The sequence below is a fragment of the Lissotriton vulgaris genome, chromosome 2_1 (genome assembly GCF_964263255.1).
Source record: "Lissotriton vulgaris chromosome 2_1, aLisVul1.2, whole genome shotgun sequence".
Lineage (NCBI taxonomy): Eukaryota > Metazoa > Chordata > Amphibia > Caudata > Salamandridae > Lissotriton > Lissotriton vulgaris.
This window is the reverse complement of record NC_141687.1, coordinates 1,956,409,299-1,956,437,089: the sequence shown is the minus strand read 5'-3', so window position 1 is coordinate 1,956,437,089 and position 27,791 is coordinate 1,956,409,299. Positions and strand designations below refer to the sequence as shown.

Below are 27,791 nucleotides of genomic sequence, written 5' to 3'. Positions count from 1 at the left end.
TGGACAGGGTAGGAGGGGAATATACAAAACATGGATGGTGTGGGAAGGGAATAGGCAACACGGATGGGGAGTAGGATGGGAATAAGCACCACAGACGGGGTGGAAGCATCACGGATGGGGAAGGAAGGGGAATGGAATAAGCAAAAAGGGTGTGGCGTGGGCAGGAATAAGCAACATGGCAGGAGGTTGGAAGGGGAATGAGCAACACGGCCAGGGTATTAATAAGCAACACAGAAAGGGGTGGGGTCAGTTGGGGAAGAAGCAATACGAACGAAGGAGGTGGGGGAAAGCAACATGGATAAGGACTACAGAGAAAGAAGAAAGACAAGAAAAACATAGTCCCTCAATCACAGTGCCAGCAGCTGAAGGAGCCCGGTTCAGAAAAAGCAATCAGCACTTGGTCTGTGTGAGGAAATGTGCTTTTTTAATGCACACACAGGTGCAGGGGTCACCCTTCTCTGTCCACGGGTCCGTAGACCAACAAAAAGAGATTGGCACTGAAGCTGGAATTCAAATAACAAGTTTATTAATCACTCATGAGTGGGGCCACGTCCATACAACACCCTCAAGTGTTCCAGAAGGTAGTACATTGAATACACAGACCATGGGACTTATATACACACTTTGTTGCAGAGTAAGCAAGTAGTTACAAATAGAAGGTACAGGCCTACACAGGAATAGTTACCGACAAATATGGGCAGATGGGAGATCACTTAGTCAGCAAAGTGGGAGGGGGAACAGAACTGTATACAACAGCAGAAAATAGTTGACAGTTACATCTTTAACCAGGTGCATTTCAGCAGCTACAGGCCTTTGCTCAGCACATACATTAATTTGGCCCAGTACAGAAGGAGATAACTAAAGCTGATGACTCAAGCAGAATAGAAGGGCAAGCAACAGTGAAGACAGAAGAATTGCATAGCTAACAAAATGGATGCCACAATCAAAATGGCTTCAGCTTATGCTAACGGAAATTATTTCAGATTTCCACACGTGCTTCAGCAGAATAACTATGAAGTGAAGCAGACTTGCACTCTCCAATTAGAAGGCAGCAAACGAGAGTGACAATGAAGCCCATACATGGTAAGTAATGGGAGGGATCAAAGCCCCTTGTGCTGTTGCAGGCAAGACCTAAAAAGCTGCAATTACACTTAAATAATTCTCTGACGAAGTTTTGGGTTTGTAAACAAATTTGGCAGCCAACAGTTAGTGTAATTTTCCAAGTATAATGACAAAAAGTAGTTGTGGCATCATTGTAAGGCGCTGAGATTTGTGTTAAGCTAAAGCAGAACTATTACCGGTAATAAATAACAACTTTTTATGCTCTCTGCTAATACTCGGTCCCAGTGCAAGCTTAACCCCTTGTATTTAGAGCTGGGTATTAAACCTTTTTACAGAAAAACTTTCTCTATACACTGTAGTATATTGCATATGACTGAACAGAAACCATCTTGCCAGCTCATACTTAAGATCGCTGCTAGAAGCGATCATTCTGAAAGGAGTTGTTGGTGCTCACTATGCAAGACACGTGAAGGATTTGCTCTTAGATTTGTAGTGAAGGATTTGCTCTTAGATTTGTAGTTTAGCAATCTATGGGGTAACAATGCCTCTATTGGGCCCTACTTTACTAGGATTGACAATGAGGAACACTGTACAAGTTTAGCAGCATAGTCAATAAAACTAAAGTGAGTACCTTCATCTCAAATTATTTTCCGGTAAAAATTCTTCTTGGGTGTGAGCCTTACACCTTTGCCTGCTGCACCCGGAAGCACAATGTTTTGTATACATAGAATGTAGGCTCAGGAACCTTTACACTAGAGCCTGTTGACCAAAGTAGGACAAACATTCTCACAAGTGATGATCGTTGTAAAAGCAGCTCGGTTTAAAGTAGCTATATTATTCTACATAGGGGCTGTAATAATAATGATTAAAGAACCTGTGTCACTGGTGTGGGGCCCCAAGTTCATGGGCTGAGTGTGGGGTCCCGGGTTGCTCCTACACTGTCCATGCCTGGCACTGGCCCTGGGCTCCTTCTTCGCAGCGAGGGGGTTGTAGCCTGCGTGGGAACTAGGTCTCTCACGTGAGGAGGTACCTACTCAGCAGCATTGTCCATAATTCCTCTCTCTTTGAGGTCAGGGAAATAAAAGTAAACACTAGGCTCTCTGGAAGACAGAGCCTGGCATTTGACCTCTGTCTTTGAATGCACAGCAAATGTGACAAAGATAGGACCAAGATTTAAAGGCATGTTTACAGAAATTCAGTACTGGTGGAAGAATATAGTACATAGAGTTTGAGCAAGGGAAAAGACAAACTCAAGCTGGACGGCCTGAAAACAAATAAAGCCAGCAAATCGAACTCAAGCAAATGTGGGTTACAAAGCCAATGGTAAGGCCAGTGTAGAATGCATTCCCATCGATGCTTTCCGACTGTCGCCAAGATGATGTTAGCAAACCAGACAGCTGCACTGGAAACCTTCGACTTAAAAACGGTTCTGCCCTAAATAATCACGCTTGGACCTGGGAAACTTGGCAGCTATGCTGGATGTAGTCACATGACACCGGGGCATATTAGACGAATTCTACTGACCAGCTTAAACTGAGTCGTGAATCGTTCAATCGTCTGGGAACAGAGCTGGGTCCTACTCTTGGCTAGCCCGCCCTGATTGCTAATACGAACGGCAAACCTGTGGGTTTAACTATCTATCTATTCCAGCGAAAGTCTAAAATTAAACGTTGGCGCAAATATCTCGGGGATGGTGCGAAATACATTGAAAATGGTTAACGAAACGGGAAAAGGGAGACAGGGTCGCAATAATCGACGGAAAACCATGGACTGAACCTGTGAAATTGGGACAGTGTGTGAACCAACACAACATTACCATAATATCCCACTCACGAACACACAGAACAAGATTCTTCGAAGAGATTTATATTACTTCACTTCGATTCAGCGACTCACCAGTGTCTGTCTGATTGTTGTCAAGTTACTATGGTGACAGTTACCGGAAGTCGTTTTCTTTTATCAGAATACGATGGTTATTTGCAGAGTAGTATGGCTCTCGTATAGCCTAACCTTTACATGTAAAAAAAAGAGACCGATATATCACTCAAGGTGTTTTCGATAACGCAGCCATAACGGGAATGAAAATAGCAGTATTGTTATTAAACCTCATTCGCCGGGTACAAGCCGGTCGGGTTTTACACAGGCGAGGGTTCTGATAGCGCCTCGTTTTGTTGTGCTATCTTAAAAAGTTCTTGAAAAGTCATGAAACCAATTACCTTTATAAGCAAAATATAATAGCTATGTAAAATTAAATTGACACGTCTATATGTTTTCTCGCAAAACTGTCATTTCTACAAAACGTAATATGCGGTTTTTAAGTAGATGTTAACTACTCGGAAAATATGGTTATTGGGTTAACCTGCAGAGCATCTCTGATTCACGACTTGAAAGCACAGCTATTTCAACATGGCCGTCAAGTTCGCTTACGACTAGTCAACAGGATGCTACCTTCTTTCTTGAGCAGCAGAGTTCTGCTATACAACTAGAGCGCTAATTTGAATTGAGACATCTAGTAATGGACGCCATGATGTTGGAGGACGAGCACACTATGATGGTATTTTATAGGGACCCCGAACCAGAATTAGCGTGTTTTCCGTATGATTTTTTTTCTAGTTTTATACTGCGCGAACTCGACCCGAAGGTATTGGAGCGCTTTATAGAAGCACCATTTACGTCACACAAGGATACATCCATTTATTGGTGGGCACGGGGAGGATTAAATTATTTTCCTAGAGTCACTGGATGTTGAGCCGACGCCGACACTCAAACCGGGACCATGGACAGCAGCTCTGACTGTTACGCCACATTTGGACATTAGCTTTTTATCCTTTGGAGATGGCGTTTTCTTCTGCTGGTTTTAAGGGCAGTTCCTATTTGTCCTCTGTCGATGTTTATGAGAGCACCTGTCAGGCTGAGGCATTTTGCTGCTCTAGATTTGGCATGTTAGCACTATTACCTGGGTCCTGGGGGCAAAGAGTGACTGAGTCAATGCTGCAACGCGGATCTGTAATATTTCTCGTGCAGATCCAAAGATATTTTTATTTCTGGTTTCTGTCTCGGCTAGAGCTGCAGATCCCTAGTGTCGTCCGTGCTCGATTTGGTGTTCGCCATGGAGTCCTATATCACTTTAACTAATCAAAGCCAAGGCAGGGACAGGATCTTCAGGTCAGTCATTTTTGCAGGGTACTTTTCCTATGTTTATTACTCTGGGGTTTAAAAATCAAGTAGACGAAACGTTTGTAGATAACGGCTCTAAAATGAAAGAACTAAAGGCAACATCGTAATTTGATCCATGAAAATTGCAACCGCTGGTAGAACGCCCGATCTAAGAATGTATGTGTACATTGAAAACCAACCATTTTTCCCAACGGCATTATTTCTTTTTTATGCGCTCACTTTAATGTTTTCAATTTTTTAATCAAAATGTTATGTTTTCTTATTCTGTCTAAGAAAAACGTCATTCTTACAGTACATACAAATCACTAGGTAACTCGTAATTTTCTCTCTCTACAAACATTTTGGACGAATGGTACGACTTAATGACTATGTAAGTATAAGGCTAGTTATATAATTAGGATTTGAGCTAATTTTCTACAAAACAAAAACTTCAATAAAGCCATGAGTCTATAGGATCTCGTCAGTAGTATAACATGATATGTAAGTGCAAAATAATACTGTAATAAAATGGCTGGTTTTGCATCGTCACGCTCATTTTTTTTGATATGTTGATGTTAACACTGTGTACACTTGGATCCTGCTAACCAGGCCTCAGTGCATGTCCCTTAAAAACTTATCAAATTGGTTTGAAACCCTGATTGGCACATTTAACTTAAATGTAAATCCCTAGTATATGGGACCCAGTGTACCCAGGATATGTAAATTAAATGTCACTAGTGGACTGCACAACCTGTTTTGCATAACCCCCGCACTGTGCCCATACCGTGGGAAATAACTTCCCCAAAACCATCGCCCTGGTATCCCAATAAAATTAGCCAACAGGGAGTTGTAGTTGTTGTGGTTGTTGTTGGCCGCAGTTTTATTAGGATTATACACAGACTGGTTCTTCTGGTCATCGTTAGCATAAACCTTGGTCACATTGTATCATTTGCGAACTGCCATCTTTGGGTCAGAAATCATGCATGGGTCATAAATCATACATGTCATTATCATAATGTGCAGATCATATTGTGGGTCATAAATCATACATGTCATCATCATACTGTGCAGATCATATTGTGGTACATTCAGTTCGTAAATGCCACTCCAAAAAAACAGTTCTTTTGTTAGTCCTTGATAGTCCTCTTTGTCGTGTTACTTCTGGGACCACCATTTGGGTCACCTACGCCCTCTGCGTTTAGGGAGGGGTAGCTTCTCCAAGGAGTTAGGCCCCCAACTCGCTACCTTTTTGTGCCCTGCTGTCTGGCTGGGTCTGGGCCGCGAGTGCCGTCTCCGTTTGCTACTCCCCTCCTTGTCCCGGCCACCTCACCCTGCCGTGCGGCATCCCAAAATGAGTGGCCTACTTACTACACACCGCCCTGTCGGTGTGTCTCCTTAGCCCACCATTGTACCAATTTCCCCCAACGCTTGTGTTGCTGTCCAGCACTGCGACATTTGCTGGTTCCTAGGTGTGGGTCCAGAAAATGAAGGTGCGCCGCTTCCCCGCTCCACGAAGTTAGGAGCTATCTGGGGGAGCGGATGCTTATATCCCCCACCTCGCTCTTCCCACCACCCATGTGCTGTTCCCCCATTAGGGGGTTTGTACCTAGCGAGGCCCCCCCATTGGCCGGGGTTTTATGGCGCGACCGTGGTGCTCCTGTGAGGGGTGGTGTGCATCACTTCCTGCTTTTGGGCGCCCAGAACTGGTTCTCCCACTGGGGCTCGGCGTGGGTTATGGCGCCGGCCCCTGAGCCTCCCCCCTCCCCCCCCCCCCCCTTCGGGGGGGAGCGGCGGCCTCTACAAGCCAGAAAAGTGACAATGCAGGCATGTCTTCAGGCCTACCCCTGCAGCCTTTTTGTGTGGTTTTAAAAATGCAAATTCGACCTGGCCAAGTAAACCTTCTGACCGGCCTAAACCTACCTTTTTAATAGTTGTCACCCTTAAGGTAGGCCCTAAATGCCCACAGGGCAGGGTGCATGGTGTTTAATAAGTTGTATAATTACGTTCTACATGTCCCAGCAGCGAAAAATCTCCAAATTTGTTTTTCACTATGGCAAGGCTGGCTCTCCCATAGAAAAACACTTTAACACCCACAAATGTACAACTTCATTTTAGAAATAGCTAGAACAAAGCACTCACATTAATAGTAATTCTAAATCCAGTCTAATGCCCTGTTGTATTTTAAATACAAATGTCACTTTTATAGAGTTGGTATTTTTCTGTCTAAATAACTTCTAGCCTTTTCGGAGTTAATATCCAGCTATCACTTGGCAGCCAGCTGGCCTCTTGCAAGGAGGTGTGAATGGCTCACAGGAAGTGGAACAAAAGGGCTCTGGCTGGGAGGAGGTATGACCTCTTCCTGACAGGATAGCCTGGGGGTTGTGCCCACCAAATGCACAGGCTTCAAAGGGGCATCCCTGTCAAAGAGAGTTGTAATTCACACATAGGCTTGCCCCTGCCATTGTCCTTGTTGCCAGAGTGGTACCAATCCCAGGGAGGCGAAAACCTGTTCCAGAACTGGTTGGAGGAGGTTGGGGGTATCATTTCCCTAAGACACTCCTCATGGATGTGCCCAGGACCCTGCACCAGGGAAGAATGGTTCTGCCACATTGGTTTTATGTAGACCGGGGCACTGTGAGAAGTTGGCCCGATATGCAGCGTTCGGTATTCTAGCGACCACTATGTATCGTTTCAAACGGATTGGTGTCAGTACAACGCGTTGTGTTACAACGCATTCCGTTACATCGCAGATTTTACAACGCGGGATCCATTACAACGGATGTCAATACAATGCATGGCATTACATCGCAGATGCTATTACAACGCATGGCATTACATCGTAAGTATAGGTAAGTATACCTTTTTTTAAAAATGTTATTTAGTTTATTGTAATTAATTTTTTTTAAATAATTTAATTAAAAGACATTTAAAAATTGTCATTAATTTAATAAAATAATATCTATTTAATAAATGTAATTTTATTAAAAATTGTAATTAATTTAATTAAAAAAAAGTAATTAGTTTAATGTACATATTTTTTATAATGAAATGAAATTAAATTAAAAATATTAATTTATTTAAATAATTAATTTAATTAAAAAATGTAATTAATGTAAAATAATTAATTTAATTTATTAAATATATTTTAAAATGGTAAATATAATTTAATTATCCCTAAACCCAAACCCTGCCCTAAAACCTAAAAACACCCTTGTACCCCAAAACCCAAACCCTACCCTAAAACCTAAAAACACCCCTGTACCCCAAAACCCAAACCCTGCCCTAAAACCTAAAAACACCCCTCTACCCCAAAACCCAAACCCTGCCCTAAAATCTAAAAACACCCCTCTACCCCAAAACCCAAACCCTACCCTGAAACCTAAAAACACCCCTGTACCCCAAAACCCAAACCCTACCCTAAAACCTAAAAACACCCCTGTACCCCAAAACCCAAACCCTACGCTAAAACCTAAAAACACCCCTGTACCCCAAAACCCAAACCCTGCCCTAAAACCTAAAAACACCCCTGTACCCCAAAACCCAAACCCTACCCTAAAACCTAAAAACACCCCTGTACCCCAAAACCCAAACCCTACCCTAAAACCTAAAAACACCCCTGTACCCCAAAACCCAAACCCTACCCTAAAACCTAAAAACACCCCTGTACCCCAAAACCCAAACCCTGCCCTAAAACCTAAAAACACCCCTGTACCCCAAAACCCAAATCCTGCCCTAAAACCTAAAAACACCCCTGTACCCCAAAACCCAAATCCTGCCCTAAAACCTAAAAACACCCCTGTACCCCAAAACCCAAACCCTGCCCTAAAACCTATAAATACCCAAACACCCCAAAACATATACCTCAGTACCCCAAAACATATACTCCTATACTCATACTTATTTAAAAAATCACTTAAATTAATATATTTAATTTATAATATTTAAAAACAAAAATATTTTTTTTTATTATTAATAATAATTAAATCAATTAAATAATATTAAATAAAATTTAAAAAAATTAAATACTTACCAATACTTACGATGTAATAGTATGCGTTGTAATAGCATCTGCGATGTAATGCCATGCATTGTAATGACATCCGATGTAATGGATCCCGCGTTGTAAAATCTGCGTTGTAACGGAATGCTACGTAAAAGTTGCGTTGTAGGTGTAACATACCGTTTCAAACGACCCTTATGGTGATTGGTTGTAAGTCAACCTTAGACCAGCTATCCTAGTAGCGTGGATACGAGCAGTCTTCGGGCTAAACTCTAGAGGGCGTGTTAAGCCAGCTGTTATACCATCACATACCCCTTGAACACCAAGTGAAAGGACACCACACAAGTGTTATGAAAATAAACAGTATATTTATTAGAATCACAACAGCCCTGTACTCTTTATGAGGACAGGGTACTAAGCACAGAATCAAAGCTCTTAGAAAATGCGGACCCGATAAGGCAAGTCGGAAGCGAGGGACTCGGGACCCTAGAGTAAGGAGGCTATGCAGGCACCGAAATGCCGAAGTTACCTAGCCACGAGGGCTGCGGCTGCACAAGTCTTACAGGCGTCGGGGGTCTTCGCTGACGAGCCAGGAGCCGGAAGAAAAGGAGTTGCTGGCCGGCGTCCAGTGATGAATAGTTCGTAGAGATCCAAGCCTGGATCAGTGTTCGTTGATACCTGAAAGCAGAGGGGACCAAGTTCGTACTACTAGCCAGTAGTCAGAGGGTACCAGGAAGGCACCTCGACTAGGTGAGTGGGCGACGCTAGGCTCTGCAGTCTCACGGACCAGGAGGCGTTGTCGGCGACCAGGATGGAGGTGCGAGCTGTCCCACGAAGGTTGATGCTGTCGGCGTCGCTGGGCCCAGGATTGGGGCAACAAGCCTTGGCAGATCTCAGGGCCACGTGGTGGGCCTAAGATGGCGTCTGGAGTGGACCAGGAGGGTCCGGGGTGCTCCTCTCTAAAAAGGGAGCAAGGGCCGGTCTGGAGCAACCAGACCAGCAGCGTTGGTTGTCGGATGTCGTCAAAGAAGGGCACAAGCCAGCGGCTAGTGACCAGACGACGTGCTGAGCAGCGAGCAGAAGGGCCCCACGCAGATCGTGGAGATGCTGGGAGACTGCACTTCGGTGCTGGAGCTACTCAGGGTCGGGGCTTCTCGGACCCCAGAGCACTCACCAGAGAATTGCTTCGATGGTCGTGCTGATTAAGAAAGCGTGCCGGTTTTGATGATGGCCGGTCCCTCGAGGTCTCGTCGCACCCACAGATCTCAGCTGAGCTGACGACGTGGGTAGAGGTCAGAGGTGCCAGGGAAGCCGGTTCTCGTCGAGCTGGGCCGTCGGATCTTTGAGGAAGGACTTGCAGCAAACCGCAGAGTTCTTAGATGGTGCCTGCGGATGCAGGGTGACTACTCCTTAGCCACAAGGGAGAAATCTTGAGAAGAGTCTCAAAGTCCTTTCGTAGAAAGTATTCTTGATTCAAAGATGATCTGATTTGGAAGGGTCCCCGCTCCGGCCTTTATCCTAAAGAAAGGGGTGGGTACATGACTAGGTCCTGCCCTAAGGGTGGGACCAGGAAGGGGGGTAGTTACACCCCTCTCCCCCTGCTGGACTTTCCCCAGGTCAGGGGCTGCGCGCCCCTGGAACTGGTTCTAGCCGGCAGATGCGTAGTGAGCACCGGGGTGCCACTCCGCAGTCACCTTCTTGCAAAGCCCTACCTACCCAGAATACACAAACCCTATCTGGGACGGTGCGAACACCGCCCTTGACAGGAAACCCTTTGTCCAAGCTCTCCTCGCTGGAAGGACTCCCAGCAGCAGGAGGTCAGACTTGTGTCTGTGGTGGCAGCGTCCATTTTGTGGAGCTGAGGCTTCAGTTAACTTTAACCGGGGTTCACAGTTACGCACATGTCGTGTCCCTCTAGAAGGGCGGAATGCTAACCTCGTCGCCAGTATTGATGAGGGGGCAGCATCCCGATTCGTATGACACCTTACTCGACATGTCTTGATAACGCGATACCGAAGTTACCGATATGATACGCGTTATCATGGAACAGCCATTGGGTCTTGGTTCCGCAAGCTGCAACCGGGCTCGGCTCGTGCCAGAGCCCAATTCACACGGTTCCATGCACTCTGCCTTCAGGATTGTCAAGGCCTGCCATAGGAGTGACTGAGAGGAACTCGGGTGTCCATTTTAAGGTTAGGTATAGGGATACTACACCTACAGCAACGGGCGAGTACGCCACGTGGCCCCAGCTGTCGTGCAGCCAGTTGTGTCAGATTTAGATGGCCATCCAGGGGTGGCATAATACATGCTTCAGCCCCTGGTAGGCCCTGGGTACACCGATGCCCTGAGTTACAGGGTCTGACAGGGTGGCCCAGTTCCAATTGGGTAATGCACCTAAGGTACACATCAATTTAGCGAGAGAACAGCTAGGCTGTGGGTCTGATTGGCAGGCCCACAGCCCGAGAAAGTCGTAAACCAGTGAAACAAAAGCAAAAAGTCCGGGTGATCATAGGATTGCAGACCCTACTCTCCTACATGACCCCCCCCAAACGTTGGGACAATAAGCTAACCTTGACCAGGTGAGTCTTCTTGTTCTAAGTGGAAATACCTGGAGAGCCCATCTGCATTGCCATGATCAGTGCCAGGTCTATGCTCCACTGTGAAGTCCATCCCCTGTAGGGAAATGGACCACCTAAGCAGTTTGGGGTTTTCACCCTTCATCTGATTTAGCCATAGGAGGGGCTTATGGTCGGTCTGAATCTTGAAATGAGTGCCAAACAAGTATGGCCTCAGTTTCTTCAGGGCCCACACCACAGCGAAGGCCTCCCTCTCTATAGCTGACCAATTTTTCTCTCTGGGGGTCAGCCGTCTGCTTATAAAAGCAATGGGCTGGTCATTACCATCAAAATTCAGTTGAGATAGAACAGCTCCCACACCCAACTCAGAAGCATCTGTTTGGACAATGAATGGTTTGGAGTAGTCTGGACTCTTGAGGATAGGTGCCGTGCACATGGCCTGTTTTAGGTCATCGAATGCTTTTTGACAGCTCGCTGTCCACTGAACCTTTTTTGGCATTTTTTTACTCGTCAGTTCATTGAGCGGAGTCACAATCGATCCGTAATTCCTGACAAACTTCCGGTAGTAACCAGTCAGGCCCAAGAAAGCTCGAACCTGAGTCTGGGTGGTTGGAGGAGCCCAGTCCCTGATTGACTGTATCTTGCTCTCCAGTGGTTGAACTTGGCCTCCACCGACGAGGTGGCCCAAGTATACAACCTGTGTCTGCCCTATCTGGCACTTAGTAGCCTTGATAGTGAGACCTGCTGCTTGCAGAGCCTCTAACACTTTCCGCAGGTGGACCAGGTGATCCTCCCAGGTGGAGCTAAAGACAGCAATATCGTCAAGATACGCCGCACAGAAGTCATCCAGCCCGGTGAGAACGTGATTCACCAACCGTTGGAAGGTGGCAGGTGCATTTTTCAAACCAAAGGGCATCACCACGAACTGATAATGCCCACCAGGGGTAGAAAATGCGGTCTTAGGCTTGGCGTCCTCAGCTAACCTGATTTGCCAATACCCAGCTGTCGGGTCAAACGTACTTAAGTAGTTGGCCGAAGCCAATCTATCGATAAGCTCGTCTGCCCTTGGTATTGGGTGGGCGTCAGTCTTAGTGACTGCATTGAGACCCCTGTAGTCTACGCAGAACCTCATCTCTTTCTTACCGCCCGGGGTGTGAGGTTTCGGCACTAGAACTACGGGACTAGCCCAAGGGCTATCCGAGGGTTCAATGACTCCCAGCTCCAACATTTTCTGCACTTCACTCTTGATGCAGACTCTAACGTGATCAGGCTGCCGGTAGATTTTACTCTTGACGGGCAAGCTGTCACCAGTGTCAACCTCATGGGTGCACCAATTAGTCTGACTGGGTGTTAGAGAGAACATATGCCGGAAGGATTGAAGAACCTGTTTACAATCCTCCTGTTGATGTTCGGAGAGGCTGCCACAAAAGACAACACCATCTACCGATCCATCGTCAGGATTCTGAGTGAGCAGGTCGGGGGGAGGGTCACTCTCCTCCTCCTGTCCCTCATCTATGGCCATGAGCAAACTCATGTCCTTCCTGTCGACATATGCCTTGAGCCTGTTGACATGGAGCACCCTGTGGAGGCTCCGGGGAGTTCCCAGGTCTACCAGGTAGGTGACCTCTCCCTTTTTCTCCAGGATGGTGTAGGGCCCGGACCACTTGTCCTTGAGTGCTGCTGGGGCCACTGGCTCCAACACCCACACCTTCTGTCCGGGCTGGTAAACAGTCAAGACAGCCTTTTGGTCATGCCAAGCTTTTTGGAGTTCTTGGCTGGCCTTAAGGTTTTCGGATGCCTTCTCCATGTATTCAGCCATCCGCGAGCGGAGACCAAGCACATAGTCCACTATGTTGGTTGAAGGCTTTTTGAGAGGTCTCTCCCATCCTTCCTTCACCAAACACAGGGGTCCTCTTACAGGATGCCCGTACAAAAGTTCAAAAGGGCTGTAGCCAACCCCCTTCTGTGGGACTTCTCTGTAAGCGAATAAAAGGCAGGGGATCAGGACGTCCCATCTACGCCGAAGCTTTTCAGGTAGTCCATGAATCATCCCTTTCAGGGTCCTGTTGAATCTCTCAACAAGCCCATTGCATTGCGGATGATAGGGCGTAGTGAACTTGTAGTTGACACCACATTCCTTCCACATAGCAGTTAAGTAGCTCGACATAAAGTTTGCACCTCTGTCGGAGACGACCTCCTTAGGGAAGCCCACTCTGGAGAATACTCCAACTAGGGCTCTTGCCACAACAGGCGCTGTAGTGGTCCTAAGGGGAATAGCTTCAGGATACCTGGTGGCATGATCCACTACCACCAGTATAAACTTGTGCCCTGATGCTGTTGGTGGTTCCATGGGACCGACGATGTCAATCCCCACCCGTTCAAAGGGCACCCCCACCACAGGCATTGGTATAAGGGGGGGCCTTTGTCGTGCCACCTGACTTACCACTGGCTTGGCAAGTGACACAGGAGCGGCAAAACTCCTTGGTATCTTCGTTCATGTGAGGCCAGTGAAAGTGTGAGACAAGCCTGTCCCACGTCTTCGTCTGGCCTAAGTGTCCTGCTAAGGGAATCTCGTGGGCCAAGGTAAGGAGGAAACCACGCTGAGACAAGGGGACGACCAGCCTCCTGGTCATGCCAGGCTTGGGGTCTCTTGCCTCAGTGTACAGGAGTCCATCTTCCCAGTATACCTTGTGGGTACCTGTGGCGTTCCCAGCAGCCTCAGCAGCAGCCTGCTGTCTGAGGGGTTCAAGAGAAGGGCAGTCTAACTGGTCCTTCCCCAGGTCCTCGCGTGTGGGTCCCCCTGAGCCCAGAAACTCAACTTGATCAAGTTCGAGTTCTTTAGGTTCAGTTTCCCGCAATTCCTGGAGGTCAGCCTCCTCTGAGACCTGATCCTCGACCTGGGGCAAGGGGGAAGGCGAAGCCTTAACCCGACTGCTCTTCTTCTTGGGTGGTGTCTGGTCCGTTGTTCCAGGATCCAGCACCTGTTCAGTGGGGCATTGTCTGACCTGTGACCTGATCACAGCAAACGCGTGTGCTGGCAAGCCTAACATCTCCATGTGAGTCCGTTGCTCCACTTCTGACCATTGTGATGACTCCAAATCATTGCCCAACAAACAATCCACTGGGAGGTCTGAACTAACAACAACCTTTTTCTGGCCATTTACCCCTCCCCAGGAGAAAGCAACAATCGCCATACTATGACTGGTAGTGACGTTGCTGGCATTGGTCACCAGGAAATCTGTACCTGGCATGATCTGTCCAGGGTCCACAAAGTTAGGCGTCACCATGGTGACGCTGGCACAAGTGTCCCTATAGGCCTGAGCCATTCTGCCATTTATTAAAGGCGTCTGTCGGTATTTGCCCAAAGTATTGGGACTGACATCAGGGGATATATCCACATCCCCTGTACAGACAAGGACAGCCTGAGTGAGTGTACCAGCTAGGCTGTCACACCCCTCAGGACCCAAGGTTAACCCAAATAGTCCCTTGGGAGGCGCACTACTACTGCTGGCTGTACTAGGGGGCACAGGTGCCTTAGGGGCTGCAGTAGCAGGAGCCTGCCCTCCTTTCTTGGTGCACTCACTAAACCAGTGAGTTTTACTTTTACAGTATTGGCACCACCTTTTCGATTGGCCTTCTTGATTCTTCTTTTCCTGGGAAGCCTGACCCACCCCCCCTCTGTGGGTTGTTGGGGACCTGTCGAAGACTTCTGGTCAGTTTGTTCCCCTTTCGAATCTTTACCCTTCTGGTCTGCTTTCTTCTGACCACCCTGGTTCTGGCCCTGGTTTTGCTTAACCCTTGTTCTGACCCATCTGTCTTCCTTCATTCCCAATTCTTGGGGAGAGGTCAGATCCGAGTCGACAAGGTGCTGATGCAACAACTGGTTCTGACAATTGTTTAAAATCTGTTCTCGCATGATCAAATTATACAATCCTGTGTAATCAGTAACCTTACTGCCCAGCAACCAGCCCTCCAAAGCCTTAGTGGCACAATCAACGAAATCAGACCAGTCCTGAGACTGAGTTTTCTGGGTATCCCTGAACAGCAACCTGTACTGCTCAGTGGTTAGGCCGAACCCATCAATCAGTGTGTTCTTCAGGATCTGGTAATTGTTAGCGTCCTCGACTCTAGTAGTGAGGAGCTTATCTCTACCTTTACCGTCAAAGGAGAGCCACAAGATAGCTGCCCACTGTCTCTGGGGTATGCACTGTACAGTGCAGGCCCGCTCCAAAGCAGTAATCCATTTGTGGATGTCGTCCCCTTGCTTAAAGGGGGCACTATCTTATTCAGGTGCTTAGTGTCTAAACTCCTGGGTTCCCGTGGGGGAATGCTGCCACCAGTGGGAATTGTCCCACTCAACTCTTGCTCTCGAGCAAAGGCGAGTCTCTCTTTGGCTAGGGCAAGTTCTTCCCTCTCGATCCGCAGATTGACTTCCCTCTCCTTTGCTTCATACATTCTCCTCTGAGGTGATGTCATCCCTCTTCGAGCAGAACCTCGAGAGCCATTGGTTCGAGCGGATCTGTTAGAGCCTCTCGACAGAGACCTAACTCGTCCGTTCCCAATGTTAAGCTGGCCCGAGAGAGGGCCCAGGGGTCCCCTAGTACCAATCTCGTGCCGGCTTAAGTTGTCCTGAGTTAGCTGACTAACTATGACTGGACCTTTGTCTGCCTCGTCCCCAGATGTCTCTGGTTCCTCGTCCTCCTCTTCATCCTCGGCGGAGAGATGGATAAGGTCAGGGTCACCTCGGGTTCCCTCGAGGGGAGGCATCTCCATTTCTGGATGAGAAGGGTCGGTGTTACCCGCCCTCCTAGCATCATAAGTCTCCAAGAGACCAATCAGAAACGGAATGGTAGGGTTTGCACCCTGTTTTAACTTCCGAGATGTACAGATCTGTCTCATCTCGTGGAAGCTAAGTGCAGCATATCTGGAGGTGACCTGTGGAGGGTCGACTGACACAAGGGGAGACTCAGAGTTTCCTCCTTTGTCCGACATGCTGCTTCTAATGTGGTGTAAGTGATGCACCTACCTACACTATGGGTTTACCTACTGATCCCTTGCTAAGAGTTGTAGCCAAGGTGTGCTAAGCCTTGAGGAGCTACAACAGCTGGTTCAGTAGAACTCAGAGTATTCTAAGCTAAGTTATATGTACCTGGAGTACTTATGTGATCTTTCACAAGATATTCTTAGGATACGCGTGGTAAAACAACAGCAAGCTCAAATCCCACCCGCTGCTCACCAATGTGCGAAGTTGGCCCGATATGCAGCGTTCGCTATTCTAGCGACCACTATGTATCGTTCCAAACGACCCTTATGGTGATTGGTTGTAAGTCAACCTTAGACCAGCTATCCTAGTAGCGTGGATACGAGCAGTCTTCGGGCTAAACTCTAGAGGGCGTGTTAAGCCAGCTGTTATACCATCACATACCCCTTGAACACCAAGTGAAAGGACACCACACAAGTGTTATGAAAATAAACAGTATATTTATTAGAATCACAACAGCCCTGTACTCTTTATGAGGACAGGGTACTAAGCACAGAACCAAAGCTCTTAGAAAATACTTCAAGTGCACAATTAAAACAAGTGCCCGAGGGCACGGAAAGTTTAGTGGTCTTGGGCGGACCCGATAAGGCAAGTCGGAAGCGAGGGACTCGGGACCCTAGAGTAAGGAGGCTATGCAGGCACCGAAATGCCGAAGTTACCTAGCCACGAGGGCTGCGGCTGCACAAGTCTTACAGGCGTCGGGGGTCTTCGCTGACGAGCCAGGAGCCGGAAGAAAAGGAGTTGCTGGCCGGCGTCCAGTGATGAATAGTTCGTAGAGATCCAAGCCTGGATCAGTGTTCGTTGATACCTGAAAGCAGAGGGGACCAAGTTCGTACTACTAGCCAGTAGTCAGAGGGTACCAGGAAGGCACCGGATGGCCGTCACCTCGACTAGGTGAGTGGGCGACGCTAGGCTCTGCAGTCTCCGGACCAGGAGGCGTTGTCGGCGACCAGGATGGAGGTGCGAGCTGTCCCACGAAGGTTGATGCTGTCGGCGTCGCTGGGCCCAGGATTGGGGCAACAAGCCTTGGCAGATCTCAGGGCCACGTGGTGGGCCTAAGATGGCGTCTGGAGTGGACCAGGAGGGTCCGGGGTGCTCCTCTCTAAAAAGGGAGCAAGGGCCGGTCTGGAGCAACCAGACCAGCAGCGTTGGTTGTCGGATGTCGTCAAAGAAGGGCACAAGCCAGCGGCTAGTGACCAGACGAAGTGCTGAGCAGCGAGCAGAAGGGCCCCACGCAGATCGTGGAGATGCTGGGAGACTGCACTTCGGTGCTGGAGCTACTCAGGGTCGGGGCTTCTCGGACCCCAGAGCACTCACCAGAGAATTGCTTCGATGGTCGTGCTGATTAAGAAAGCGTGCAGGTTTTGATGATGGCCGGTCCCTCGAGGTCTCGTCGCACCCACAGATCTCAGCTGAGCTGAAGACGTGGGTAGAGGTCAGAGGTGCCAGGGAAGCCGGTTCTCGTCGAGCTGGGCCGTCGGATCCTTGAGGAAGGACTTGCAGCAAACCGCAGAGTTCTTAGATGGTGCCTGCGGATGCAGGGTGACTACTCCTTAGCCACAAGGGAGAAATCTTGAGAAGAGTCTCTAAGTCCTTTCGTAGAAAGTATTCTTGATTCAAAGATGATCTGATTTGGAAGGGTCCCCGCTCCGGCCTTTATCCTAAAGAAAGGGGTGGGTACATGACTAGGTCCTGCCCTAAGGGTGGGACCAGGAAGGGGGGTAGTTACACCCCTCTTCCCCTGCTGGACTTTCCCCAGGTCAGGGGCAGCGCGCCCCTGGAACTGGTTCTAGCCGGCAGATGCGTAGTGAGCACCGGGGTGTCACTCCGCAGTCACCTTCTTGCAAAGCCCTACCTACCCAGAATACACAAACCCTGTCTGGGACGATGCGAACACCGCCCTTGACAGGAAACCCTTTGTCCAAGCTCTCCTTGCTGGAAGGACTCCCAGCAGCAGGAGGTCAGACTTGTGTCTCATCTTGCACCATGGCATTGGACCATTTCTCTTGTGTTATACTTCCATTGCAAGTGGAAACTGCATCCACCAGTCCCACAACACAATCTTTGTGAAAATCATCCTCTTCCTCACTAGAATCAGGAAGAGGGATGCGAGAAAGACAATCTGCTTGGATTGAATGTATTTGACCACGAGATTACATTCTTGTAATTTGGATAATAATCTCACTAGGCATGCAGAAGACTTTCCTAACCTATTGCCAGACAACAGAAAAACTAAAGGTTTGTGATCAGTAAAGATCTCACAATGAATGCCCCAAATGTATGTTTTGAATTTTTAAACTGCCCAAACAATGGCAAGGGCCTCCCTTTCAATAGTTCAATAACTGCACTCAGCAGAAGTTAAAGCACGTGAAGCAAAAGCTATAGTGTTCTCTTTACCATCCACCCATTGTCCGAAAACAGCACCAAGACCCTTTTGACTGGCATCCACTGTTATAAATGAATTCCAATTAGGTACATATGGATGCAATGCAGGTGCGTTAATTACCAGTTGTTTCAATTTCTCAAAAACCTCATGTATGGTATCATTCCATAAGAATTTAATTCCCTTTTTTAATAAGACATCTTAAGGGTTGGACTAAATGAGCATATCCAGGAACAAATCTGGCATAGTACTCGCATAGGCCAAGAAATGAGCTTAATGCATCTTTGTCTACAGGAGGTGGAGCATTTCATTTTGCTTCAACTTTGCAAAATTTAGGTTAATTCCTCCACTAGAAATGAGATGTCCGAGATATTCCACCTCTCTTACAAGCAGCTTTCATTTACTAGCTTTGACAGTCATGCCCTTTTCTTGTAAAATGTTTAAAACTTTATCCAAGACTTGCAAGTGCTCATCTTTGATCTCTGTATGAATCAATATGTCATATTAGAAAGCTTGCACCTGGCGGATTTCACCAAACAAACTTTCCATTAACTTTTTGAAAACGCTTGCTGCAGAGGCAATACCAAATGGTAATCTCAAATACTTAAAGGCACCAAAAGGTGTCACAAATGCAGTGAGAGTTTTAGAATCTTTAGAAAGTTGAATCTGGTGGTAGGCACAATGGAAGTCAATTGTTGAAAAATACTTAGGTTTACCAATGTGAGCTATCATCTCTTGGATGTGGGGAAGAGGGTGACAATCAACACAAATATTTCAATTTACACATAGCCTGAGACCCCCAGTCTTTTTCTTGGTCAGAACTACTGGAGAAATAAACTCTGAGGCATAAATTGGTGAAATAATCCCTTAGGATTGTAAGGTTGACAATAACAATTTCAGATAATCTCCAATGCTAAGTGGTACCAGTCTAACTTTATGCACAATTAGGTACAGCGTTCTTCTTGAGCTTTATACCATGCTCAAAACCCTTTACAGATCCTACAGAATTCTTGAAAACTTCTGGATAAAACAACTATTTTATCTACTGCACATTCTTGTTCTAATGATAACATGTTAGTAGGAAGAGTTCCTAAAATGATTGGAGGATCCTGCCCTTGACATAATATGATTCCCAACAGCACGCAAGATATTTCCAACCAACAATATCTCTTCCGTTGACTGCCACATAAACTTTGGTCAATGTCCTGTTCCCAAAATGCTTTGGGACTGATATCAGGAGCTATAAGAGGGTTATCCTCTGCCCAAAACTTGTAAAAAGCTCGATCCCAGGAATAGTAACTCAGGTTCCAGAATCAGCCAAAACTAAAATAAAGTTCCCACACCCATTAACGGCCATTTAATTTGCTTCTGAGCACAAGCATTTGAATCAGGAATGTCAACAGTGAGTAAAACATTAGCAAATTTAGAGGTGCACTCTTGCACATCAAACTCAGGACTATCCAAGCAAATATTGGAGACTTTTACTCTACTAAGAGTTGTTTTGCCATTTGAATGCTCCCCTGCACACAACATGAAAGTGATCGAGTTTACAACAACGAATACTCTTTTTGCAATAGCAGGACATTGATCTTTCAATACTCTAGGTCATTTCTGTAGTTTTTGCTAAAGTGGGATTGCGAGAAGCCAGCAGACACTCTTGAATTTTTATTGAAAAACAATAGAAAACAAACTGATCCCTAATATAAGTGTCAACACTGGCGCCAAATAATTTTTTTTTGGCTAATACCCTTAAAGTTGCAACATAGTCTTTAACTGATTCTTCACTAGATTGCTTACACATTGCAAAATTTAACCTCTCCAAAACAACACTAGAAGCATCGGAGTAATGCTTTCTCATGAGTTCTTTAGCCTCAATAAACACATTCCAGGGAGTATCCTCTGATGTTGGGGCAGGAAAACACAGAAGATTATCAAAAACGTTACGTCCAGCTACCCCCAAGTGGTTTATAAGTAAAGCTAATTTCCTTGAAGGAGAATAGCCATCAGCGTCAATAGCTGATAGATAGTTCTCAAAATCCCTTAGCCACTCTGAGCACCCAAGTCTGGTTTTCCTGCTCTCTGCAAGAACGGTGCTGGTTGAATAACTCCTTGACTGCTGTCCGTGTTGCAGTCTCTTATCAGTAAGAACGTAACTCCAAGAACACCAATAAAGTATATGGAGCAAAATCACAAAAAATAAATTATTGATAAAGAAAAAAGAAATAAATAAATACTACCTCCAAGATGTATTACCAGGTTAAAATATGTAGAATGGTCTTTGAGAGAATCCCTCTGAAAAACAAACTAGAGGAGAAGGTGTGTGAATCACCATGCCGGTTTCACACTGAGAAACAGCCTCAAAATGAAGAGAAAAGAAACGGTGTGTGAATCGCCGATGTGAGTGTCGCACTGAAGAATGAAGGCCAGTAGAGATAATGACAAGGTCCAAGGTATGCAAATCATCAATCCGGGTATCGCAGAAAAACAACTGGCTGTTGAGGAGAATGACGTTCGTAGAAAACTTTATGCGACCTAAGATGGCCACCGTGCGTCCGACGTCATGACACTTGCCAGAATTCTTTGTGCTGCACAGGAAGAGCTGAGCGCCGTAGAAACGTACCGAAGAGGAAGATCTGGCAGGAAAGGTGGAACCCTCATTGAGAATTCTTCTTGGAATGGTGAATGCGAGCACTGGCAGGAGGAGCGCGAGGACAACTGACTTTCAAATATGTTGGCTCGCACGGCCAATGGCAACCAAGCAAGATGGATAGGCAATGTTAGGTGCGCAATAAAAACGGGTGACCCACCTCCAGGGAAGGCCGTAGTAAATCAGCAAATATCCCCATTTTCTCTCAACGAGCGTGGGGTAGGGTGACAGCCGGTGGGCTCCTTCCGTTGTTTTCCTGAGAACACAGCACGTCAGGAATTCGAGGCCGACATGATACAAAAATGTGGAAGGGTTGGATTAAAACACTCATGGAGTCGTCGCTGGTCTGAAAGACGTTTAATTAGTGCATGAATCAATAGTACAGGGGCCCACGGCAAGAGACAACTGCACAGCAGGAATAAGCAGTACAACGGCTTCACACAGGGTAGAACAGAACCATTGAATAATTGGATTCTACAGAAACAACATTCTAAATACTTTTAAAGGAACAGCATATAACTACCCACTTACCACAATCTCTTCTGTTGCGTTTGGCATACCCACTGATTGCCATTGGTTACTATCTGTGGCATTCAGAAATGCTGCCTTTTTATTGGTGTATTTCTGTTAAAGTCACTCCTTCGTGTGTTTAGCTCTCTTTCCGGCAATTTCACTCAGAAAGCATTTTTTGTTGACCCTCACACAGTACAGGATGTGATGGCCTCTCTTCCCTCTTCCGTCCTCCCATCTGACAATTGCAGGTCAGGCATGTTTTTTTTAAATCGTTTTTTGTCGTTTTATATAGTGCGAACCGGACCCGAAGGTACTGGTGGGCTTCACATGAGCACCAGTTACGTTAACCAAGGTCACATATTGGTAGGCACTGGGAGATTAATTGATTGGCACGAGACCCCACCGCTCCTCATACTCTGAGATTGTGCTTCAAGTTGGCGGGCATGCGGTATTGTTTAAATCAATTTGAAAAACAATTGGTCCTAGACTGACTTTAGGGAAAAACACGAAATGAGGTAAATTCTATCATATGGGGGTTGCCTAGTTGGTCAACCGCTAGCAATGAATACTAATGAAACACAAATTATTTGACAAATTCACACCCTTGAAAGTATACAAAATATATAAAAATACACAACGTGTATACAAACTACTCCCACAATTTTCTGTTGAATTAATTAATTTCTTTATATTTTCAAAATTGAAAGCAAGTAAAACGTTAAAGACATTACCACACAAATTTGAGACAAAAAAGTTGGGGGAAGTAGTGCTCGTGTTAAGAGGAAAAGGGTGAAAATCACAAGCTTTAAAGTATCAAGATATTTCTTATTTCAGGTTGATGCTGGTTATAGAGAAGAACCAGTACAATATGACCTGTCCACAATATAATTTTTTAAAGTACATTTTCATTGTTTTATATGTGCATAAATCCAACATTCGATGATAGGGCAGGGATGGTCTAAAGTGGTCAAAGAATGAGCTGGGAGTGCTAAGTTTTCTCAAGAAAGTACGATTATTTAATCACAATTGACACAACAAAATCAATGACTAAGCAACACTTCATCAAGAAAGCAATATAATTCTTGTATTCAAGTAAATTTCTTCGTATTGCCAGCAGCCGACGCGTTTCGTCCTAAAGGTAGGACGTCATCAGAGTTGCAAATACAAACACAAAATGCATATACATGAGTCAAATAACAAATATTATTGTTTCTGTAGAAAGATCAAACAATTATTTTACATTTTGTTTTTACAACACCTTCCAACCTGGTGCCAATGGGGTAACATTATTACAAAAACGTTCTTATAGCATTTGCTCATAAACTCAGAGATTCTGCGGGAACTATATAAACAAAAACGTCTGTGCATATGTTTTATTACATATATTAGACATACCGGGATAGTATGGGCAACCTGTTCGAAATTTGGCTCGAATGGCAAGTATAATGTCATGTGGGTTACATTCACTAATATTCAACTCTATTAGGTTCTCTTAAAAATGGCAAATATGATGCCATGTGCGCAACATTTCTGGAATAATCGAGCTCACCTTGAAAATTGCTATTTCGACGCTTCAAAATCTGCAATATTTCTATGCCTTGAATCTAGGGGGCTCCCAACATAAGTCACGCACCTTCGTCGATCTGAAAGTGTGATACCATATTTAGATTAGAAATAGAAAAAAGGTTCAGTCAATCTAAATCTATCATGTTCCTGGCTCCTAATAATTGTATAAACATGTTCTTTCAAAAGGAGATTTCCAATTGTGAAACCCCTTATTCGAATACATTCTCCACTGTCTTTTGTTCCATGCCCAGTAGTTTTATATCAACTCATGTAGCCCGTGCCGCATTATAGTATTCTTTGACATTTGCATCGCTGTTGCTGGATTCTATATCAACATAAGTAAATGTACCTTTAAGTCAATCAGCTAATAGAATCCACACCGGATCTGCCCCTTCTTTCAACGTTTAAATTCTTCAAGTAAACTTCTCCAATTATCTCACCTATTGTGATGTAAGCAGACCGTACTTTAGACTCATTGTGCATTCAAACACGAGGAATCTAACATCTATGCAACATCTACTCTATAAGAAAAATATATAACGCTGATAATCACTCACCCAAAATAAGGTTTCTAGTAAGTGAATATTTTGACAATTCTCATTTCAGACCTCATTTCTTCACTGCACAAGGCACAATATACAGAGGTAGAGAAAGATAAGCACGTCCCACTATTAATATCATCTGACTTAATTCTGTCTAGTTAATGCGTTCCTCGTTTGCTATGCACTTACCAACGCACTGGGAGCCTCATATCTCACCTATTGTGATGTAAGCAGACCGTACTTTAGACTCATTGTGCATTCAAACACGAGGAATCTAACATCTATGCAACATCTACTCTATAAGAAAAATATATAACGCTGATAATCACTCACCCAAAATAAGGTTTCTAGTAATTGAATATTTTGACAATTCTCATTTCAGACCTCATTTCTTCACTGCACAAGGCACAATCTACAGGGGGGGTCCCGATAGCAGTCATCCAAAAACTCCTGCGCACTGTAAGGAGCTCCGTATCCAATCACGACCCGCTAAACTTCCCGGACAAACTTAAACAAGACACACCTGTGTACTCCCACTAGTTTCCACCAAGGTCCGACACCTCTATTATATCCGGTCTGCTCCCGGCGACTTCCGTTAAGCGCACACCCTACCTACTATTCCAACTACAGCTTTCAACGTGGTCCGTCTATGGATAACATCCAGTGTACGCCCATTCGTTTCCGTTGTCAACAACATGCCGAGATCGCGTCAATGTTATGAACACAATTTTGTAAAAAGCATGTCATTCGCTGTTTTGATATGTATGTCCCTATCTGATTGGGCCCTGGTCTTACTACCATTCATGTTTACCTTTCAGGATTCCGAAAGGTAAACGAAGACACGAATATTATAAAGCCACGTAGTTTATGTGATGAATGACATATATTATACTAAGCCGCATCGAATAGATTGCGTTCAAATAAATCGATCCTTTTAATGTTGATAATGGATCCGACCTTACATTAATGATTCGGATTATTAGCGGGTCAAAAGAAATAGTATTACCTTAATAATAAGTATGCTTTGTATATACAACCGGTTGCCTAATATTTATCCCAGTATGTGTACAGAGCTTAGTACATGTTGATAATGCATTTTAAAATTATTTCATCAATATTTACATTGAAACTCAACTAATTTGCATGATATATCAGATTATGCCAAAAAATGATGTAACTCAGAGTCGATATTAAGACCATGTTTCATAGTTCTGCATTTAATTATCCATCGTGCTTCTGTCTGTCGGATTCGTAACTCCCAATCTCCACCACTAACATGTTGAGATACTTTCTGTTTTGTTACGACATATTGCATACAAAAAGACAAGATTAGACAAGCCTTAAGCAGAAATTGGGCATTACTTAAAGGTGTGCCAGGTTTGGCGACTGAGTTGGATGACAAACCACGATTAATTTTCAAAAAATGCCCAACGATTAAAGACAAGATTTTTGCTAATTTCATTCGTCCGGTGACTGTAATGACACAGGACTGGTTTCCACCACAGCCTAAAGGTTTTTACGTCTGTGGTTCTTGCATAACATGTGCACATGGCATGAATAAAACCAAAACTTTTAAATACAATAGCAATAGACAATTCTGGATCAATGAATTTATAAATTGTAACAGTACAGGAGTCATTTATGCCATTTTATGTAGTTGTACGAAAGTATACATAGGGAGTACTAAGAGGCCCCTTAAAACTAGGATACAAGAACATAGGCGGGCGATCATTAATGGTGATGTAAAATCCCCACTATATGTACACATGGAAAAGGAACACAGTTCCAATAAAAACTTTAAATTTCAAGGGATACAGAAAGAATCTCAACATGTTAGAGGTGGGGATTGGGAGTTACGAATCCGACAGACAGAAGGCTTTATAATATTTGTGTCTTCGTTTACCTTTCGGAATCCTGAAAGGTAAACATGAATGGTAGTAAGACCAGGGCCCAATCAGATAGGAACATACATATCAAAACAGCGAATGACGTTGCTTTTTACAAAATTGTGTTCATAACATTGGCTCGATCTCGGCATGTTGTTGACAACGGAAACGAATGGGCGTACACCGGATGTTATCCGTAGATGGACCACGTTGAAAGCTGTAGTTGGAATAGTAGGTAGGGTGTGCGCTTAACGGAAGTCGCCGGGAGCAGCCCGGATATAATAGAGGTGTCGGACCTTGGTGGAAACTAGTGGGAGTACACAGGTGTGTCTTGTTTAAGTTTGCCCGGGAAATTTAGCGGGTCGTGATTGGATACGGGGCTCCTTATAGTGCTCGGGAGTTTTTGGATGACTGCTATCGGGATTTATCGAACCCGGGCGGAGTTGGAGTAAAATGAGGCTCCCAGTGCGTCGGTAAGTGCATAGCAAACGAGGAACGCATTAACTAGACAGAATTAAGTCAGATGATATTAATAGTGCGACGTGCTTATCTTTCTCTACCTCTGTAGATTGTGCCTTGTGCAGTGAAGTAATGAGGTCTGAAATGAGAATTGTCAAAATATTCACTTACTAGAAACCTTATTTTGGGTGAGTGATTATCAGCGTTATATATTTTTCTTATAGAGTAGATGTTGCATGGATGTTAGACTCCTCATGTTTGAATGCACGATGAGTCTAAAGTACGGTCTGCTTACATCACAATAGGTGAGATAATTGGAGAAGTTTACTTGAGGAATTGAAACGTTGAAAGAAGGGGCAGATCCGGTGTGGATTCTATTAGCTGATTGACTTAAAGGTACATTTACTTATGTTGATATAGAATCCAGCGACAGCGATGCAAATGTCAAAGAATACTATAATGCGGCACGGGCTATATGAGTTGACATAAAACTACTGGGCATGGAACAAAAGACAGTGGAGAATGTATTCGAATAAGGGGTTTTACAATTGGAAATCTCCTTTTGAAAGAACATGTTTATACAATTATTAGGAGCCAGGAACATGATAGATTTAGATTGACTGAACCTTTTTTCTATTTCTAATCTAAATATGGTATCACACTTTCAGATCGATGAAGGTGCGTGACTTATGTTGGGAGCCCCCTAGACTCAAGGCATAGAAATATTGCAGATTTTGAAGCGTCGAAATAGTAATTTTCAAGGTGAGCTCGATTATTCCTGAAATGTTGCGCACATGGCATCATATTTGCCATTTTTAAGAGAACCTAATAGAGTTGAACATTAGTGAATGTAACCCACATGACATTATACTTGCCATTAGAGCCAAATTTCGAACAGGTTGCCCATACTATCCCGGTATGTCTAATATATGTAATAAAACAAATGCACAGATGTTTTTGTTTATATAGTTCCTGCAGAATCTCTGAGTTTATGAGCAAATGCTATAAGAACGGTTGTGTAATGTTGTTACCCCATTGGCACCCGGTAGGAAGGTGTTGTAAAAACAAAATGTAAAATAATTGTTTGATCTTTCTACAGAAACAATAATATTTGTTATTTGACTCATGTATATGCATTTTGTGTTTGTATTTGCAGCCCTGATGATGTCCTACCTTTAGGACGAAACTCGTCGGCTGCTGGCAATACAAAGAAATTTACTTGGAATACAAGAATTATATTGCTTTCTTGATGAAGTGTTGCTTAATCATTGATTTTGTTGTGTCAATTGTGATTAAATAATTGTACTTTCTTGAGAAAACTTAGCACTCCCAGCTCATTCTTTGAGTACTTATTGGGATAATTTGGGGTTGGACGGTGCCCTAGTAGCTGGTAGGAGTGCAACTCAAATAATATTAATTGATAAAAACCCTCAGAGTGCACCCGATTACACCCTACGTCGTCCACTATTTTTGTTGAAGCATGGTCAAAAGTGGTACAGGCCCTTGCTTAGGGGAATATATTGATGTTTCGACCTGACTTGTGTGGAGAGGGTAACTTATAGCCTCTGCTTGTGGGTCTTCTTCAGGACAGAGGGGAGGAGGAGCAACCTAGGAAGTAAATCTAAAATGAATGGCGCAAACTCCAAACGTGGAGGAGTGTGGGAAAGTGGGTGTAGGTACTGACCTAATCCTTGTGCCAAGGAGGGGCGTCCCAGGTCCCTATTCCCAAGCGGTGAATAGTCTGTGAAAAAGTCAAATGAATCATTGAAAAGAACTGCGCGATAGTGGATTAGATAAAGAATTGTGAAAATATAAAAAATGAATTCATTCAACAGAAAATTGTGGGCGTAGTCTGTATACACATTTGGTATTTGTATATATTTTTTCTCCTTCCATTCAGGGTATGAATTTGTCAAACAAATTGTATTTTTATTAGTATTCATTTCTAGCGGTTGACCAA

General features: G+C 44.8%; 2 protein-coding genes across 4 annotated transcripts in view; one reads left to right on the top strand and one right to left on the bottom strand.

The window, feature by feature from the left end:
* WDR93 (WD repeat domain 93) overlaps positions 1-3,058 on the bottom strand; it is a 693,419-nt gene extending 690,361 nt beyond the window's left edge. For both annotated transcript variants that reach the window (XM_086958144.1, XM_086958145.1), the window contains exon 1: positions 2,959-3,058. The gene's annotated coding sequence lies outside the window, so the exon portion shown is untranslated. The remainder of the gene's footprint in view (positions 1-2,958) is intronic.
* An 832-nt stretch (positions 3,059-3,890) lies between these two features.
* PEX11A (peroxisomal biogenesis factor 11 alpha) overlaps positions 3,891-27,791 on the top strand; it is a 119,035-nt gene continuing 95,134 nt past the window's right edge. The window contains exons 1-2 of one of the 2 annotated variants that reach the window (XM_086958143.1): positions 3,891-4,227; positions 17,928-18,073. Coding sequence is in view for 1 of the 2 variants with exons in the window: in XM_086958142.1 (XP_086814268.1) it covers positions 4,172-4,227 (56 nt within the window). In the remaining variant the exon portion in view is untranslated. The remainder of the gene's footprint in view (positions 4,228-17,927; positions 18,074-27,791) is intronic. The other variant, XM_086958142.1, reaches the window with a different exon arrangement.